Source organism: Emydura macquarii, unplaced genomic scaffold (genome assembly GCF_026122565.2).
Source record: "Emydura macquarii macquarii isolate MOO-44397 ecotype Brisbane River unplaced genomic scaffold, CSIRO-AGI_Emac_v2 contig_3122, whole genome shotgun sequence".
NCBI lineage: Eukaryota > Metazoa > Chordata > Testudines > Chelidae > Emydura > Emydura macquarii.
Genome location: NW_027133259.1, coordinates 5,061,143 through 5,079,610, shown reverse-complemented (window position 1 = coordinate 5,079,610; position 18,468 = coordinate 5,061,143). Strand labels below are relative to the sequence as shown.

Genomic DNA, 18,468 nt, shown 5'->3' with positions numbered 1-18,468 from the left:
GCTGCCCCGGGGCAGGCAGGTAAGGAAGACCCGGCTGCCCTGGCGCCGAGCTGCCTTTGTTTTATTTATCTTTATTTGTCATGCCCCCTCCCTCCCTCCCGTCCCAGCTCCCGCCCCCGCGCTCCGTCTGCGCGGTGCTCGCTGCAGAGCGGGACCGCAGCCGCGATCGCCCGCAGTCGGGGAGCCGAGTTGGCCGGACGCGGCTAAGTTTCTGCGAGAGAAGGGTTGGAGGGGGGGCTGCAGGCAGGGGCTGAGCCCCAGGCACGGAAGTTCCAGGGGCGGCTTTCCCTCGCCTTCGGAGCGCTTTGCATCAGGTCCTTCCATCGCGAGGATGCCCGGGGGATGACTGTGCGGGAAACGGGGTGCTAGCATCACGGGGAAAGCATGATTCCCCCCAGCCCAGCCCAGCCCGACTGAGCGTGTGAGGTTGTTTTACCTATCTACTTTCCCCCCCTCTGCAGCCTCCATCGACTGCCCCGAAGTGAGCTCTCTACCTTCGGCCGGGAGGAGGCAGGCCGGTGGAAATTGCTGCCTTGGCATTGGAAGCAATCGCATCCCAGCCACCCTGTTTTATTTATTTATTTCGGGGGTAACTCTGTGGCGGCGGCGGCGGCAGCAGCAGCAGCGGCAGCCCTGATGGTCGAGTCAGCCAGACAAGCAGCAGGAGCACGTTAAAGGCGAAAGGAACCGAGGGGAGCCCAGCCTGCGGGGTTTGTTTGCGGTTGACACCCGGCAAACCTGTCCTCCTGGGGACCCCTTATCCGTCCCTCCCGCCTCCTCTTTCCTCTCTGAGGTTCTCCACCCCCTATCCCTGCCGTTTACCCTGATTCTCTCCGTCCCAGACCCCTTTCCCTCATCTGTTTCTCCTTCACCTTTCTGGGGTTTTCCATCTCTGATCCTCATCCTCCATTCGCCCCTTAAAGCTCTCCATCCTGGATCCCCCATCCTTCTCCCCCGAGGCTCTCCATTCCTTCATCGCACTCCCTTCTTGGGACTCTCCTTCTCAGACCCCAAAGTGTCCCTCTATACTCCTTGGACTCCCCCACCCCTTGTGCCACCATGACCGTAATGGCTGGCGAGAACATGGATGAGACCTCTGTCCTGCCGATCCACCCCCAGGATAGCTACCAGCCCGGCGCCCATGATGACCACGAATGCTGCGAGCGGGTGGTGATCAACATTGCCGGGCTGCGCTTTGAAACCCAGCTGAAAACTCTAGCCCAGTTCCCCAACACGCTGCTGGGCAACCCCAAAAAGCGCATGCGGTACTTCGACCCTCTGCGTAACGAGTACTTCTTTGACCGGAACCGGCCCAGCTTCGATGCCATCCTTTATTACTACCAGTCCGGGGGCCGACTCCGCAGGCCGGTCAATGTGCCCCTGGACATGTTCTCTGAGGAGATCAAGTTCTACGAGCTAGGTGAGGAGGCCATGGAGAAATTCCGGGAGGATGAAGGGTTCATCAAGGAGGAGGAAAGGCCTTTGCCTGAGAAGGAGTACCAGCGCCAGTTGTGGCTCCTGTTTGAGTACCCGGAGAGCTCCGGGCCAGCCAGGGTCATTGCAATAATCTCGGTCATGGTGATCCTCATCTCCATAGTCATCTTCTGCCTAGAAACTTTGCCAGATCTGAAGGAGGACAAGGACTTTACAGGGACCCTGCGCCGCCTTGACAACACCACTGTTCTCTACAAGTCCAACATTTTCACTGACCCTTTCTTCATCGTGGAGACCCTGTGCATCATCTGGTTCTCCTTTGAGCTGGTGGTGCGCTTCTTCGCCTGCCCGAGCAAGCCCGAGTTTTTCAAGAACATCATGAACTTCATCGACATCGTGGCCATCATCCCCTACTTCATCACGCTAGGAACTGAGATGGCTGAGCAGGAAGGTACCCAAAAAGGGGAGCAGGCCACGTCTCTGGCTATCCTGAGAGTCATCAGACTGGTAAGAGTCTTTAGAATCTTCAAACTCTCCAGACATTCTAAGGGCCTCCAGATTTTGGGACAAACTCTCAAAGCAAGCATGAGAGAGTTAGGTTTACTAATCTTCTTCCTCTTCATTGGGGTGATCTTGTTCTCCAGCGCGGTGTATTTTGCTGAAGCTGAAGAACCTGAGTCTCATTTCACCAGTATCCCTGATGCTTTCTGGTGGGCGGTAGTAAGCATGACCACTGTGGGCTATGGTGACATGTACCCTGTGACAATTGGAGGCAAAATCGTAGGCTCCTTATGTGCCATCGCTGGCGTGCTGACAATTGCCCTGCCTGTACCTGTCATCGTGTCCAACTTCAACTACTTCTACCACCGAGAAACAGAAGGGGAAGAACAGGCTCAATTACTCCACGTTAGCTCCCCCAATTTAGCATCTAACAGTGATCTGAGTCGCCGTAGCTCCTCCACAATCAGCAAATCTGAGTACATGGAAATCGAAGAGGATATGAATAATAGCATAGACAATTTTAGAGAGGCTAATCTCAGAACTGGCAACTGCACCATAGCCAACCAAAACTGTGTTAATAAAAACAAACTGCTGACTGATGTGTAAAAAACGAACAAAAAAACAAAACACTCAACTTGAAGACTTTGTGATTCAGTCACACTTTGTAGATGCTTTACTAATAGTCTTTGAATGCTTTATTTACCTCGTAAATGCATTGTTGCATTGCGAATTTTTGCTCAGCGATCAAGAAGCTTTCAGGATCCATGAAAAATAATGTTTTTGTTATTTTTAAAGGGTATTTTCCAATTGGTAAATGAGAACTATTTGAACTAGTCTAGTGATAAATAACAACCATATGCTTCTAAACCTATACTTTTTTCCCCCATCTTCGTTGCTTGTTTAACTTAATTTTAAACAAAACATAACGATTTTAGAGAGAGATAAATATGCATGGATTCCAGTAAAACATTCTGCAAAACTGCACAAAGCATCCGAGAAAATGCATCAGATAAAAACTTCAGCAAAAATATGCAGCAAGCATATGCTGTTGTTTTGATCGATGGAAGTGTGCATTTCCCCTCTTTTGTGAAAGATTGTGTAGTTCTGGTCAACAGATTCACAAAGCACCTTATTAAAAATACACTTAAGCCTGATCTTGTTGCTATATACACCCTTAACATAGAGGAACGATTCTATAAGAAAAAAAAAAAAGACAAAACATCTGCAATGCTGCTAAGTTTTCTTAAGTGTAGATGGTTTAAACACATCCCCCCTCAACCCCCAGGACTGGAAGCAAAACTTTTAGCCCCTTTATTGCAAGATAGCACAATGGAGTTTAATATAAGCATGTCTGAATTTGATACTATTTACTTTATAATCGCATGCCTGAAACGTTACCTCAGACAATAGGGGATAAGCTTTTGTTTGAACTGAATCTTCTGAAATAGGTTCTTTATCTTTTCTTTTTTGATTTGCATTCACCAAAAGTGCACTCCTTAATTTATTAAATATTTGATTAGTAATTTAAAGTACTGTATTTAAGTGTGTATGTTAGTCAAATGGGAACAATAACTTTTGGAGATCAAAGCATGTTCAAATATTCAGCATTATGGCCTAAATGACTAAGGTGTAACTTGAATTAATGCATGAATTCAGTAATAATAATAATTTAAAAAGCACTTCTTGGAGTGAGGGCCAGAAGGAACTGACTAGAGATACCTGATGATTTTCCTGCATTGCTCAGGGAAATGTGTTGGCTTCTGTCCAGGCACTGTTGGAAAGGAACATATCCCATCCCTTAAAGGGAAAACTATATGGAAAATTAAGAAGTCAAGTTATGTATAGCAACACCTAAGAACTGATATCCTTTGTAGCTGAAATGCCTTTTGGTGCATTCTCAGAATGTAAATGAAACTTACCTATTGTATGCATCCAAATCGCAGTAGACAATTTCTTTTGCGGTCATTATCTGAGATCTATAGACTTTTGTACTCCCTTAAAACTCACTGAAGAGACTCAACAGATTGATTTAGATAGTTGTTTAGTGCCTTTATCCTTTATTCACTGAATCGCTGAAAGTGCCTGCATGAACAGAGCTGATCATAAGTAGTGACGGAAGGGACAACTCACCAACACACAATCAGGAGTGTGCTGTGCTATCTCCAGGCATAGCACAGAGGGGGAGAGAGAGACGGAGAAGAGGAAGGCAAAGACCACCAGCGCCCCTGGACACCTTCCTTTCCCTGGCAGTGTGATGCTGTGGGGCTCAGCGTTTGCCTCTGCCAAATAAGTCACAATCATGTTTATGCAAGACTCAAAGTTTCCCCGGATTGTTTATAGCGACAACGCTGCCCTCATCCTTTCCTTCCCCTGAGATGGCTCTTTGGCAGCCTGCCCCGGAAGGGCAGAACACAAGAGGAACCAAGGACCATCATCACTTACTGCAGCATCGACCAGGCAGGCAACCAGATGGGAGGGCTGCACCTTTATTTCCCTTGGACGCCCCAGGAGGTAGGTGAGAGAGGGTCCCCATTTTCCAGCCAAGCACACATCCCTGCCCCCTCCATCCCCTCCCACCCACTGTGACCTGGTGGAAAGAAGCAACGCTGGGCGGGGGGGGGGGAATCTTCTGCAGTAGGCAAGACTTGAGCAGTAGGCCCTAGAAGATGACAACTTTGAATCTTAACCAACATAGGCATCAATCTCCCCCCCCCCCTTTTTTTTTAAAAGGACAAAGTTAAGGACCTTCATTCTGCACTTAGCATGTGGCCAGCTGCTGTTGAGCCATTTCCCAGTGTACAGGCCCCTGCGTCCCCCCACCCCTATCATATAGATAGCAAGGCACTTACAAACTAAATACAGATTTCACTCTGCCGTTATGCAGAAGCCTAACATGGCAGGTTTACAGAAAGACTTGACTTCTCACTGTGTGGCATCTATTAATGTTAATGATGGGAAAGTGATCAAGGACAGCGGGATCTCAAAGAACTGCAAAGCATCTGATAAAACAGGGCATTAAACTCTCCAGACAGATCACATAACGCTTCCTTCCCAACCCACAGCCCCATAACACACCCTTCCCACCAAAATTAAAATCTGGTGGTCATGATCTTTCAAAGTCGAGGACACAACTTCCCACGTTTAAACGGACGTGCATGCTGCATTCAGTGAAAAACAGCAATAATCAGTTCAGTGCTATGGGACTGATGATCAGAAAGTAGCACCTGAAAGACGAGGCCCCACTTTAGCAACGTGGTTTCTACAATAGTTGGGTATCCGCACCTTCCTTTAACTACCAGGCGGAGGATTATTCTGCATGTGTAAAGAGAAAAGTGCTGCATGCAGTGGGTCTTTTTTTAGCAGGGGATAGGGTGAATCATTAGGGTTTGGGGTGGCTTGGGGAGTCTGAATATTGCTTACCCGTTTATAGCTGACGACAAAAGAACTAAATAAGTATGGAGTACAGGGGCTAACCTCATGTAGCATAGGCATGCATTTCTGGCAAGTTTGACAAAAAAGCTCTTACCCCTTTGCACTAATTGTGCTGGAATGTCTTTGTAGGCCTGAAGGTGCACTTAACAACTGCCTGTTCTTACCAATAAATGTCTTTTTCTTTTTTACATTTTCTTTTCTACTGTATTTCTTTTGCTGAATGGCTTGAGCTCTAAATGAACGTTGCCTCCAGTGAGACGATTGGAAAAGGGCTGATGGCCAATTTATTGCCTCTCCAAAGGGGAGAAAGAAGCCCTAGTTCAATAGCATGGTTTAGATAGAGTTGTCTGAAATGCTAGCAATTGGTATCATCTTATCCAGAAATCTTTGCAGTATGCTAAACAACAGCTGATCAATTCAAGAGAGAAGGAAAACAAAAGGCTTTGTAGTCACCTTCTTTACTGGAATTGGTGGAAGGAAGAATGCCACACTAAAGGGCCAAATTCATTCGTGGTGTAACCCCACTGAAGTTAACACACTTGATTCTCTTAGTAATTCAACCAATTTGATTTTGCAACTCCATTGATTTCATTGGTGTACTCCTGGTTCACCGGGGTGTAAATGAAGGAATAAAGCTCATTGACTTCAGTAAAGTTACACTAGTGATGAATATGATGCATTACGAATGTCACATACATGCATGGGATGAACCTTACTCTTGTAAGTAAAGATAAACATATGCACATTTGAGATGGGAGGTGAGATTCCCAGTTACATAGAGGTACCCACACTAGCTCCGCTCAAACTAGCGGGATAAAAATAGAAGTGTAGCGAGGGTAACACAGGCAATGGCTTGGACAGGACAGAGTCCTTCGTGCCCAATCGAGTAGACCTTGTTCAAACAACAGGACTGCTGGTTTCAATAATTCTGTCTAAGTAGAGATTTCAAGGATCAAGCTTTTCTTAGCAAATCATATAGCTGGTTAGAGATTGTGTTGGATAGACAAATGAATCAATGGCAAGTTTCATTCTCCTCCTAGTTTTGGCTAAAAGACAATTGTTTTAATTAAACAAATGTGCAGAAAATTTGTTTCTGTTACAATATAGCTGAAGCGCAAATGATATAAAAAGCATAACTAACATTTTAAAGACAAAGGCCATTTTCAGCAAGTAATGCCTGCCTTTGGACAATGCAGACTCTTTTTTTGGATATCTTTGCATGGTATTAAAATTAAAATTAAATATCTTGGGATGGGAGAAGGAAAAAATCATAGCTTATTTTATTAAAGAAAACTTGAAAAGATTATTCAAAAACATGCCTAATTTCTTTCTTTCTTTCCTTCTCTCTTGCTTTCATTTTAGATGTATTCCCTGTACTTAGAAAGGTGACATTCAAGGTTAATTTCACCCATAGAACAGAAAAGGAACATATCGCGGTTTCAAAGTGCTTTCCCTTTCTGGGCCTGATCCTTTATATCATGTATACTCAATACTTCAGTCATCTTTGATGGGAATTTTGGTTGCATAGTGAATGCAGTATGAGGTCCAAAGTGATTCACTTTTCTTTTTAGGGGGTCTCTTAGTCACAGAGCTAGATAGAAATGACAGGTTGTCTTCAGCCATCATACAACATTCTTGTAAAGAATGGAAATTATAAAACAGATATACTTTTTAAACTGCTTTAACCAGGGAACTAAATTTTTATTTTTGTCCGAGTTTTGTCAGGCCAGGCATAGCACATACAGTTTTGCTATGTCCTAAAATACTTCTTTAGATTCATCAAATGTGTCAATGCCTATATTTGCATCAGGAAACTTCAGGGTATTCTAACTTTTTTTTTTAGTGTAGGTGAATTGTGCACCACGAAGGCCAGCAATTTATATTATCCATGAATACTACACCTTGTTTTTAAAGGAATGAAATGAAGCTGGGTTCTTCACTGAAATTTGTCTGAAAATATCCTATTTGTATCTGTGTAGCTCTGTTCGTTTCGCCTGTTCCTAGAGTCCAGTGAGTATTGCTCAAGGCTATAAAAAAATCCCTTTCCCTTTCTAGTCTCTGCGATAACTAAATTGAATACACGTGGCATTAAATTCCTTTAGGTGCATTAATCTTTGATTAAAGTTGTTGTTTCAGTGACATTTCTATAATGTAATTGGGATCAAATGTATATTTTACTTTTGTACAGAAGTAAAAAGATATTTTTATGACTAAATTCAGCAAAAAAAAAAAAACAACCCTTCTATAACCTACTAAAATGATATATGTATTTCCTTTCCATAACATGTAAACTACTTTTTTTTCCCCAGGACATTGGTTTGAAACTGTAAAAAAACAAAACAAAACAAAAAACAGCTGTAGGTAGGACTGTATATGGACTCTGAGACATACTTCTGATTTTAAAGATCTAGTATTACCAATGTTAAATATAGAAACTGAATAGCATTCATATAAAGTGCACCATCAGGGCAACAAACCATTTAAGCTGACATTGCTCTATTTATTTCTGCAATTTGCAAATTGCTTACACTTTGAGTCAAGTATGTATCTCATTGTTACATTGCTGTTTGTTTTTACTTACAGTAGTTAAGTAGTTTGATTTTGTCAGTTCCAGGACATCTAATGTTATGAGTTTCTAACTTAATTTAAGTGCATAGTTTTCATCTATGCAGTTTGATTTGCTTCTGTCACTTGCTCATCTGTTCATACTGGACATGAATTAAAGACAATTTTTAAGGATCTTACCCAGGAATATCCTGACTTGTTATTGTCTGGAGTCCAGTTTCTCTCCTGTCCCTGCTAAACAGTTGTGTCTGAAGCCAATGGTTGGTTAATTGATGTTTTTGCTGAAAGGTATAACAACTAAGAAATTGCTGAGTACCTTCTGGGAAATGAGGTTTGCTGAGAGCAATGTTGCAGTGGACATTGAAAGCCTTTTGAATTTAGGCCCAAACTTTTGAAAGGTGATTAAGTCCAACGGCCTGATCCATATCACACTGACTCCAATGGTATTTGGATCTGGCCCCAAGCAAGTAAAACCAACTGAAATTCTAGGGCTAAATTCTGCTGCTGTTGGGGTTGATAGGATTTCTGACGTTGACATCAATGGAAGTATGTTTGGTCGTAACTGTATCTTTGTTGGTAACAATTTGCCTATATCAGATCCATTCTTGCAACTGAATAATCTTGTGTGGCCTTGCTATATAAATGCTAACTTTAACTGAAAGTTTTAACAATGATGTAGGTCATTACAGTCTTGATTTTCATAAATAAAACAGGTTGGACTAAAGATAACTTTTTTCCCCCTGAAAATGACATTTTTCTTAGGAACGTTTCACACAAATGTCTTCCAATGCAGAAATGGCTGATATTCCTTTGTTCTCTGGAGTGGATGTGTGATGGAGTTGCGGGCATTTAATTTTGAGAGGTCAGCAGTCTTAAAGGTTGTTTCATTGCTTCTTTGTGAATGTGACATTTTATCCTAGTTATTATGTTATATATAAATAAGGAAATGAGATCAGATACTGAGTATCTGGTGTCTCTTTCATGCCAAAGAGATTGTGTATCCAAAGTTGAACTTTAAAGACAGGCAATATCAGTAGACATACTTATGTCTCATGATAGTGAGATACACAAATGATTGAATACTGATTATATTTACATTTGCCTGACAATATAGAGGAAATAATATCAGTAGCCATATTGATGCTAGAATGCGCTTTGCTCCAGTAGCGTTCCAGAAGTGTTGTTTATGTTAATTCTTGGAAAAAGCTTGCATTGATCATGTCTTTGCTCAGTCACGTTTACTTACTTTCCTTGAATCTTAGGTGTAAGTTCACAAAGGTTTGTTTGGTTGAACTAATGGTAAACTTTTCAATTCATACTCTTACAGGGGCCTATTCTACAAACCATTAAGTCGCCAACTCTGATGTACTTTGGTACTTCAGCAAGGTACTTAAGCACATGCCAAACTTTAAATACATGAGCAGTCCCATTGATTTTTATTGACTTCTGGTCAGGTCTAAATCTTGCTGCTTTCTTCCTGCAGAACAACCTCTTTAAGATCCAGCCTTTCCTATCCACCCAGACGGTTAAAATTCTTGTCTGGGCCCTCATCTTACATCTTGACTTCTGCAACCTCTGCCTCTCTGGCCTTGATCAGCTCCACGTTGTTACGCTTATATCTGTTCAAAATGTGTCAGCAAAGACCATTTTCCTGGATCCTTGATTCAACAACATCACTCCTCTCTTTGAGTCCCTCCACTGGCTCCTCCTTCTCCACCACATCAAACAGTATTTACTTGCCTTCATGTCACAGCTTTCATAGCCTGTCTCCTGCTGCCTATCACCTCTGACGCGGTATCAAGGCATCGACGCCTCCCTGCATTCTGCCAGGAATGCCAGTCTTCAGTGCCTCTTTGTAGAATTTTCCAACAGACACCTTCACACTTTCTTCCTGCTGCCCCTCCTACATGGAAAGAGCTTGCCATAAAACCCTTCTGCCACGATGCCTACAAAAAGTTGACCATGACGAGGCAGCTGGTTTGCAGTGACCGCTGCTGATCATGCTGACCAATATCGTCTTATTTTTATCTTGTGCTTCACTCACTCCTCCCTCCCCACCATCTGTTTGTTGTATTCACTTGTCTTATACTTACACTGGATGTTTTTAATAGAAGGACCTGATTTACATATATGATGTCTGTACAGTGCCTTGCATAATGGACCTGGAACCAGTAGGTGCTACTGTAATATAAATATTATTGCATTTTATTAATAAGTACCTTGCTGAACTGGGGCTTTTAATGGGAATTGCATGCATGGAGGCAGGACTCGCAGGGTCGGGCCCAATAGTGGTTCTACTTTCAGAAATGGCTCTGTGAAAATGCCATTGTGTGGTTCCATGTGCATTGTGTGTCAGCTCTTTTGCATCAGATTTGCTCATGATACAAGTAAAGATGGTTTTACTAACTGCCTGCCCTGCTAACTTGCCTTCCATACAGCATCACCAATAACAGGAAATCTGAAGACCAAATTATGCCTTCAGTTACACTTGTGCAACCTCATTTTCTTCCACTGTTGACACTGAGTTATCACAAGGATCTTGGGAAAACATTGGCTCAGCAATTGAAATATCGTTAACGAATGTATTCATGATGTACAGAATCAGATCCTGCTCCTTCTCTACCTGTGCTGATTCCTCAGTTGTAAGAGAAGGAAATTAGTAATCAAATCTTACTTTTGTCCCTAAAGTCAGCAGACTTTGAATAGAGATACGGAGCAGGTTCATTTAGGTATATATATTACATTCATGACACTATTATTATTACATATATACATACATCAATTCTGTATATAGCTATATATAATAAATATATTCACTGCTACAGTAGCTAGGATAAAACGTTTTATCAAATATTAGCCCTCATGTTTCAGGGCATAAACCAACCATTAGCTGTTTGAGGTCAGGAAGAAACATTTCTCATAGGAATGCTGTTACGTTATTGTCCACTATGGAGTTTTTATATCTTCCTCTAAAGTATCTGGTGCTAGCCACTGTCAGGAATAGGACTCTACTGAGTGGACTAATCTGGTATGGATAGATACTACAGGAACAATATTCTGTAAACAGCCACATTGGAGAGAATTCCTGTATTCCTGTAGGGCTGAGCCAAAGCCCATCAAAGTAAATGGTAGTCTCTTCATTGTGGGCTATGGGTTAGTTCAACATTCTTTTGCTCCCTTCCCCACTGCTTAAAGAAAAGGGGATGAATCTTGCCTTCAGAAATTTGAATTTTAATGAGAAGATGATAAACAAATGTACTCAAGGCCTATGACAACTGCCTTTTGTATATGCTGAGTTTAGTCTTTCTCTAAATGCTCACTTTACAGTATATTCAGACCAGTGGTAGTGCAGTGGTGCTTCAATCCATCTAGCTTTTCTAACGGCTTTTTAATTCCAGTAAAAAGACAATACAAATTCCAGCTTTGATTCCAGTAAAAAGACAATAATTATCGTTGAATAGAGCCCTTTTATAGCTAGCAAGAGGAAAGTGAAATATTAGGTGCTATATTTGGTGACCTCCTCTCACTAGGTGGGAATGCTGGCATATTAGTTTTTGAATTCTAGTGAAGTCATGTATTTTCACAGAATAACATCACTACTGAGCCGCAGTCCCTGGGTGCACAGAGCTCCTATTGATCGTAGCGAGATGAAAGTGCATAGGAAGGGCTTCAAGCCGCACAAGAGGAGGGCTAATGTAAATTGCAGTGTTTGTTACACAGAAGCATTAGCGTGCTACTTGGCTGGCAGCAGAAGCTCTCTCTTTATAATTCACCGTGCGTGAGTTCAGCTGCATTTGGTTAAACTGAAGGTCCTGCTGCTCAGCACATGGGGTATGTCTACACTGCAATCGGAGGTGGGACTGCAGCAGAGGTAGACATACCCATGCTAGCTGTGAGCTAGCTTGCTTGAATAACAGTAGCAGTGTGCAACAGCACGGCCTGTACAAGCCCACCTGGAACCAATGCTGCTGTGGCTTCCTGGTGTTATTCCAGCTAGCTAGCGTGTGTGTGTCCAGACATGCTGCAGTCACACCTCTGATTGCAGGCAGACACGCCCACAGACGCAGAGTAAGTTGGGAGCAACTACACTGGTGTCATGCTAGCGTTAACCTGGTGTAAATGGGAGGAGAATCAGGGGCGCAAGCCCAACATACCAATCAGTTCAAACCCTTTGAATGATACGCATGTCATGATAAATTACTTTTGATCGCTCAACAGTCCAAACTTTCCCTGCTCTGGCTGGAATTGGCGAGGGGTATCCAGTGGTTGAAGGCTGTCCCTTAACAAGGACATTTGGTATCATTCATTCCAATAACCAGTGGATAACAATGTTACAGGGAGACCTATTATATTTCCAAAGTCTTACTCTTAAGTGTTCGTATCTAAAATCACAGGGCCTGCTTCTCTTTTTACACTGGTTCTACTCCATTGAATTTAGTGGAGTTGCTTCTGATTTACCTCTTTCTCCGCCTGCACCTCACTCCCACCCAGTGTAGGTGAGAACAGAATCAGACCCAAAGTACGGTGTAACTCAAATCTTTGTTTAAAAAAATAAATTAGTGAGGCAGAAAAATCAGCCAAATAAATCATCCAAAGAAAATCCTTGAAGGATTCTTCATGCTATTCCTCCATGAATAATCAGAACCAAACATAGACATGAGACAATTCTCTTTCTAATAAGGCAATCTCTGCAATTGGTTAACTGATCCCAGGTGAATTGGAGTATAGCAGGTTTTGGATTCTGTCACCAGAATAAAAATATGAAAGTAAAACTCTGCACGAAGTTCTCATGAAGGATCCTCTTAGCGCTGGTGGTTTCTAGTCCCTAGCTGTGCTGGACTCAACAGGAGAGTTGAGATCTACCAAGAGATCCTCCTAATGCTTGTTTTATGAATGGACTGGTGCAGACTACGACAGCTGTTTCATCCATCTTCCTCTTGATCAGCGCGGTATAAGAACCTACAGAGAATACAATCAGTGTTTTCTTTTAGTGTGTAGTGTTCATCTCCAGAAGAACCAGTAGGAATTGATTCAGCAAACGTGCTATAGTCATTAAGAAAATACAAGGGAAATAGCTTCCTTTGCTTCCTTTTTCGGCTAGCTGAGTGTTACTTCTTGCTTTATTTACTGAATGTTAATTGTCTTAATGGCTTTTAATGAAAATCAACCATTTGAAAATGAATTTACCTAAAATACCTAGAGATGAATATATTCCCCATTACAATGGTGCCTAGAGCCTCTGCTAATGTACTGCACGTTGTGTTGTTTCTGTCACACATCTCTTTCTTCAGGGCTTTGAAAAACTCAATGGAAAACCGAACTTTCCATTGAAACGTGTATTTTGTTTTGTTTACCAGGTTTCACTTAATTGGTTAGCATGGGGCACTTTCTGTCTGGGTGAGAGTAAAAAAGGAAGTTTGTTAGTTTTGGGGGTTCCTTGATGTGATATTCCCCCTCCCCCCCCCCCCAAATTATAAACGGACTTGTTTTAAATGAGCAATGTTTTACTCTCATGGGTTTTTCATGTAGAGTAAATTATTCTGATGTGTAATTTGTATTAATTCATGGCGTGGCTAAGCTATTAATATTGGAGTAGTAGCCCTTGGACATGCACAATAACTGCAGAGTATCTCTAGAGCTCTTCTAAGGAGAATGTTGATCTGTGGCAACACAGATGGTTGTGGCAAGGACCGGTGTATGGTCGCTAGAGTGTAATGATGCCAGTGGAGTTGTTCTGCAGCCTTTGTGCTGCGAACCTGTTTAAAGCAGAAAAGCTAAGCCTGGTTATTATTTTTGATGAGAGAATTCCAAGGAACACGGAGGTGATGCACAAAGTGGCACTGGTGATTCTGCAGGTGATTTTTTTTCGTTTGAATTGGCATTCAATTGATTCCCTTGCATGGCAGTAGGAAGCATTGGGTCATCCTTTGGATGAGATGTATACAGCAAAGCAAGGGCCTTTCTACTTGTGGTCATTAAAGATTCCAGGGCATTTTATGGTGTCCTGGGAAAACTGGAATTTTACCTCCTTAAATTCCTTCTGCAGTTTAATTTGGTGTGGTGTCCCTTTTTCATTTTCTGTTTTAAATGTTGTGTAGTTGTTAAAAAGCTGCTATTTCACCTCAAAAGGAGCTGCATTTCAGTGGCAGATCTCGCTTGCATGTCGGTGTATTAAAGCGCTCTGGGAACGATCTGGATGAAAGATGCTATATTAATGTAAGTTATACTGTATATTTGGGAGGAAACTCAGAAGCAATCTGCAACTCTATGGTATGGAGTATGTTCAATTATTAATTAAGAATAACAGATGAAAGCTGGCTAATGCTGTGCAGTACACAAGGTCTATTCCTAATGCATATTTAAAACATTCATTGCTTTATTGACATTATCCATTGACATGAATATATTTTTTTCTGTCCCCACATCTCTGTTTAAACCCATTTGATAGTGCTTTACAGTTTGTGTTGAGATGCACCAAGCCACACGGCACTTCAGTGCAGCCTCAAAACTGATCAATACATCCTCAACGATACTCCTGCATGGGCTGGAATATAGGTGTCTAGACAATAGGCACTGGAGCAAAGGGGAGTTTCTTCAAATGTTTGGGGTCTCTCTTTTAATGATACTATTGAGCCTCTTCTTCCCAAGGAACTGGATACAAGTATGGATTTTAAGACTGTAGGATCTGATTTTTCGCTGCCTTGCACCTTATGTAGTTATTTACACCTGGGTAAAATGCAGTGCACTACAGGCCAGGTCCTTGAAGTAAATGGAGCTATGCTGAGTTACACCAGCTTTACCCTTTAGACATGGCAGTGTTTTACATCCAGTTTGCACAAATATACATGACAATACAAGAAGCAAGGCAATGGAGAATCAGGCTCTGAGGGCTGTGTTGCATACAAGCAATAATGAGATCTTTTTAAGGAACAACGTGTTAAAGTCATTTTAACATTCTCTTTCCATGTGTCAGTGGTATGTGTATCTGAACAAAACTGTGTGGCTGTATGTAACATGTGTGCCTTAAGGAAATGGCGTGAGAGGTGGGGTGCATGATCTGTATAAACGCATTTTCTTGATGTAGCCCAAAAGTCTCACAGCCATAATGCTATTTTAGCAGAGCATTATGGTTTTCTCTCTCTCTATTGTACATGTGTGAGATAATGTTCATAATGGCATAATAAGAATGTGACCGATGGTTAGAGAAGTTGACATCAAGTTGACTCAGGTTCTGAAGGAAAGTTAGCGTTCACGGGAAAGGTGTCTAGAAAAGTTAACTTTTTAACATCTGGAGTTCAACAGAGGGTTAGTTTGTTAACGCTCCAGAAAGGTAAGTTTAGTAGCAACAGAAAGTGTCACGCGCTCTCCTGGGAATTAATAGACTCTGGGCCTTATTCTAATTTACACTAAGGCTGCTTTATACCACCCTGATCTGTGAGTATAAGGCCAAGTCTACCATAGAAACTTTTGCTGGTATAATAATGTCATTTAGAAGTGTGATTTATATGACATTTTTTTGCCAGCAAAACCCCTGGTGTGGCTAGTGATTTAAAAACGATTTCATTCAGAGATCTGGTGTAAATTATAGTGACAAAAGCACATTTTTGCCAGTAGAAACTGCATCTCCACTAGGTCTAGATTAAGGGCTAATCCACTAGAAAAGGTTTGCTGGTGGAGCTACATCCCAGGACAGCTACACTGGGAAACCTTTTCTAGTGTAGATTATCCCTTCATGTATTTTAATCCCATTTTAAGGCCCTGTTTCACTGCCAGGTTTAGTGTAAATGAGAATCAGGTCTTCCATATGAATCAAGCAGTAATAATTCTGCAGCAAGTGAAACAGTCAGAGGTCTTTTCATAGCATTGCATCCCTTAAGGAGCATTTCTATTCTTTTCTGCCTTACATGTGTGTGCTTTTAGTGATAAATAAGCAGGAAGCTATTACATACTACTTGTGAGGTTTTATTCCCTCCCACCCCCCAACCGGCTGTCTCGAGACACACACAACTGAAAACCTGACCATGGCCTTACAAATGAGCTCATTAAATTTTTAAAAGAAAGAAGTACAGTGAAATTCTAATAGTCCCGAGAGAAAGAGAGCGAAAGAGAGAGAGCGCTCTGCTATTGCAGGTTTTTAGATGACCATATTCATTAGATTTGGTCACAGGATTTTATGATCACAAACGATTTAAATCTTTAAAAAGGATTCTTACTTTGCAAAATAATAAAGGTATCTAGGGCCACATGCATGACTCACATAGCTCCACTGAGTCCAGTGGAGTTACAACAGGCATTAATGTATCCCATTGTCTTTAAATCTTCATGACATGACGTAGCATGAGGTTGATGTGGAGTTTCCTTCTTTATTCTCTCTTTTTTTACTTCTCACTCAAGATTCTGCTTTGGGACTGATGGGCATAGGATGAAATCTGTATTTATGGGTGTGGATTAGGGAGGCAGATCTACAGTCAACCAGATCCTCAGCTGGTGTAAATCAGCCAAGCTCCATTGAAGTCAATGGCCCAGTGAGACTCCTAGCGTGAAGAAAGCTTTGGCCCTTAAATTGTAGAACAAAAGCAACTTATCTTGTTGGGAGCAACTGAGGGCATTCAGTGGAGAATGTTCCTCTAAGCCAGTGCTGAGTGCACTTAATTCCCAGTGACTTCAGTGGGAGTGGAGTGTGCTCAGACCTTACCCTATTTAATATATTTCTGAGCAATAACTATCCTAACAGTACCATGTAGGGAAGCAACAGATTTGTTATGGTTCAGATGTTCTTCGCAGGTAACTGATATGAAACCAGCATGTATATTTTCAATCAGGGCATTTAGAGAAAAATATGAAGATAGGGTCCTCACCTTACATAATTTGCATCTAAATCGACAGTGCAGAGATGAGAGATGCGGGGGCGGGGGGAATGCAGGTGATTGAGCAGTGATGTTAAGCATGCGTCGTCCTAGTTGCCATTTGCTTTGTTTTGGCTTCTCCGGGTTAATTTGCTTTGCAGGAGAAGCGGGAGGTAGGTTCCCTTTCTGCTTTACTTCTCTTTGCTTTATTTGTGTTGGGTCGAGCAGAAATGATATTTCACTGAAGCAGGGAGATGATGTTAGTCTTTTTATGGATATTCTAGGAAATGGCTTTAATAGATGTGTGTGTTTCTCTCTGCTCATGAATATTGCACACACATGCTAATCTATTGATACCATTTGACTAAATTACAGTCTGCCAAGTAATTGTTTTAGCCCCAGTCTTTATGATACACTGGGAGGTAAAATGCCATGTCTACAAATATGCACATGTGATCTGAGTAACAGTTTCCTTTGCCGAGACAAGGTGGGTGAGGAAATACATTTTATTGGACCAACTTCCCTTGCTCTCCGATAAGTTTGGCGGGAGGTTTCCAAAGCAGCAAGGAATAGCTACAGCATAGTGAGATTCTCGGGATGCTTTTGCTTCCTGGTTCCATGCAGTGTGGCTTGACTCCAACGGTCTGCTCTCCACACCTGCGCAGCCTCGTTGAGAGAGCAGATTATAATGCTACCATTCAGACCAGTCATGTGGAAAGGAAAAGTGAACGTTGCCTTTAATCTCCAGTGTTGTGGCCAGTGGTTCTGGAGCAGTTTTGTGCACCCCAGGGGAAATTCTTTTCCCAGAACGCAGCTGGAGAACTTGAGCTGGGCAGCAGGGGAGGAATCCTCCCTCATCCGTGGATTCACTCGGCAGCTATCCAGTCCCAGCTCTGGGACTGGAGAAACCTTCACAGACGCTCCCCCAAATGTGTAGGGTCAGTGAGTGGTAAATCTGTAAAGTAGAAGAGCGGCTCCACCCCTTTCCTGACTCCCCAGAACCACTCCCAATGGACACATGGGAACTGGGCTCCACAGCGCACAGGAGATGTTCACCTTCTGCCTGAGTGGCTGAACCGATGACCCCTGTGCAGCAGAACCATAGTGTACCTGCAGGAGGGGCAGGATTTGGCACCTACTGTGCAATGACTCCAGTTCGGATTAGCGTTCAACCGTAGTTAGAAACAAGGGCCTAAAGGTTCTATTGTGACTTTAAAGCCAAAGTCGCGCTGCAAGGGGGAAATGGTGTGGAACCGTAAGGCCTGGATAGTCGTTCTGGAATGACACGACCCATGGAGCGCTCAGACAGACACACGGCCTACAGGGCATCAGGGGAGTTTGCATCCCTTACCTTAAACTTCTATGGGCATGTACGGCGGCACTTAAAGTTCTGTGGTATAAAGGGAATTAGATACACAAGTTCCCTATGGGTCAGTATAAGAACATCTTCCCCCCTCCCCCCCTTTGTATTTGGAAGCCTCTAAAAAGAAGCACGTGTTCTGAGTTCCCAGGGAATCCAGGAATTGGGATTGTCTTATTTTTGCTCACACTGGGCTGAGCTTTGAAAACTGGCGTTTTGCACCCACAAATCACTGTGGTTGCAGTTAATTTTGAATGCAAACTTAGCATTTGGACATCTAGCTTGGCACCTGCCAACATTTGTGTCCACAGTATAACTGCTAGTCAGTGC

The 18,468-nt window shown here is 42.5% G+C and overlaps 1 protein-coding gene across 1 annotated transcript; it reads left to right on the top strand.

Annotated features, from left to right (window-relative positions):
- Positions 1 to 489: 489 nt before the first annotated feature.
- Positions 490 to 5,557, top strand: LOC137141899 (potassium voltage-gated channel subfamily A member 1). Its single transcript, XM_067531004.1, has one exon. The coding sequence runs from the start codon at positions 1,060 to 1,062 to the stop codon at positions 2,539 to 2,541; it is 1,482 nt and encodes a 493-aa protein (XP_067387105.1). The 5' UTR covers positions 490 to 1,059; the 3' UTR covers positions 2,542 to 5,557.
- Positions 5,558 to 18,468: the final 12,911 nt, after the last annotated feature.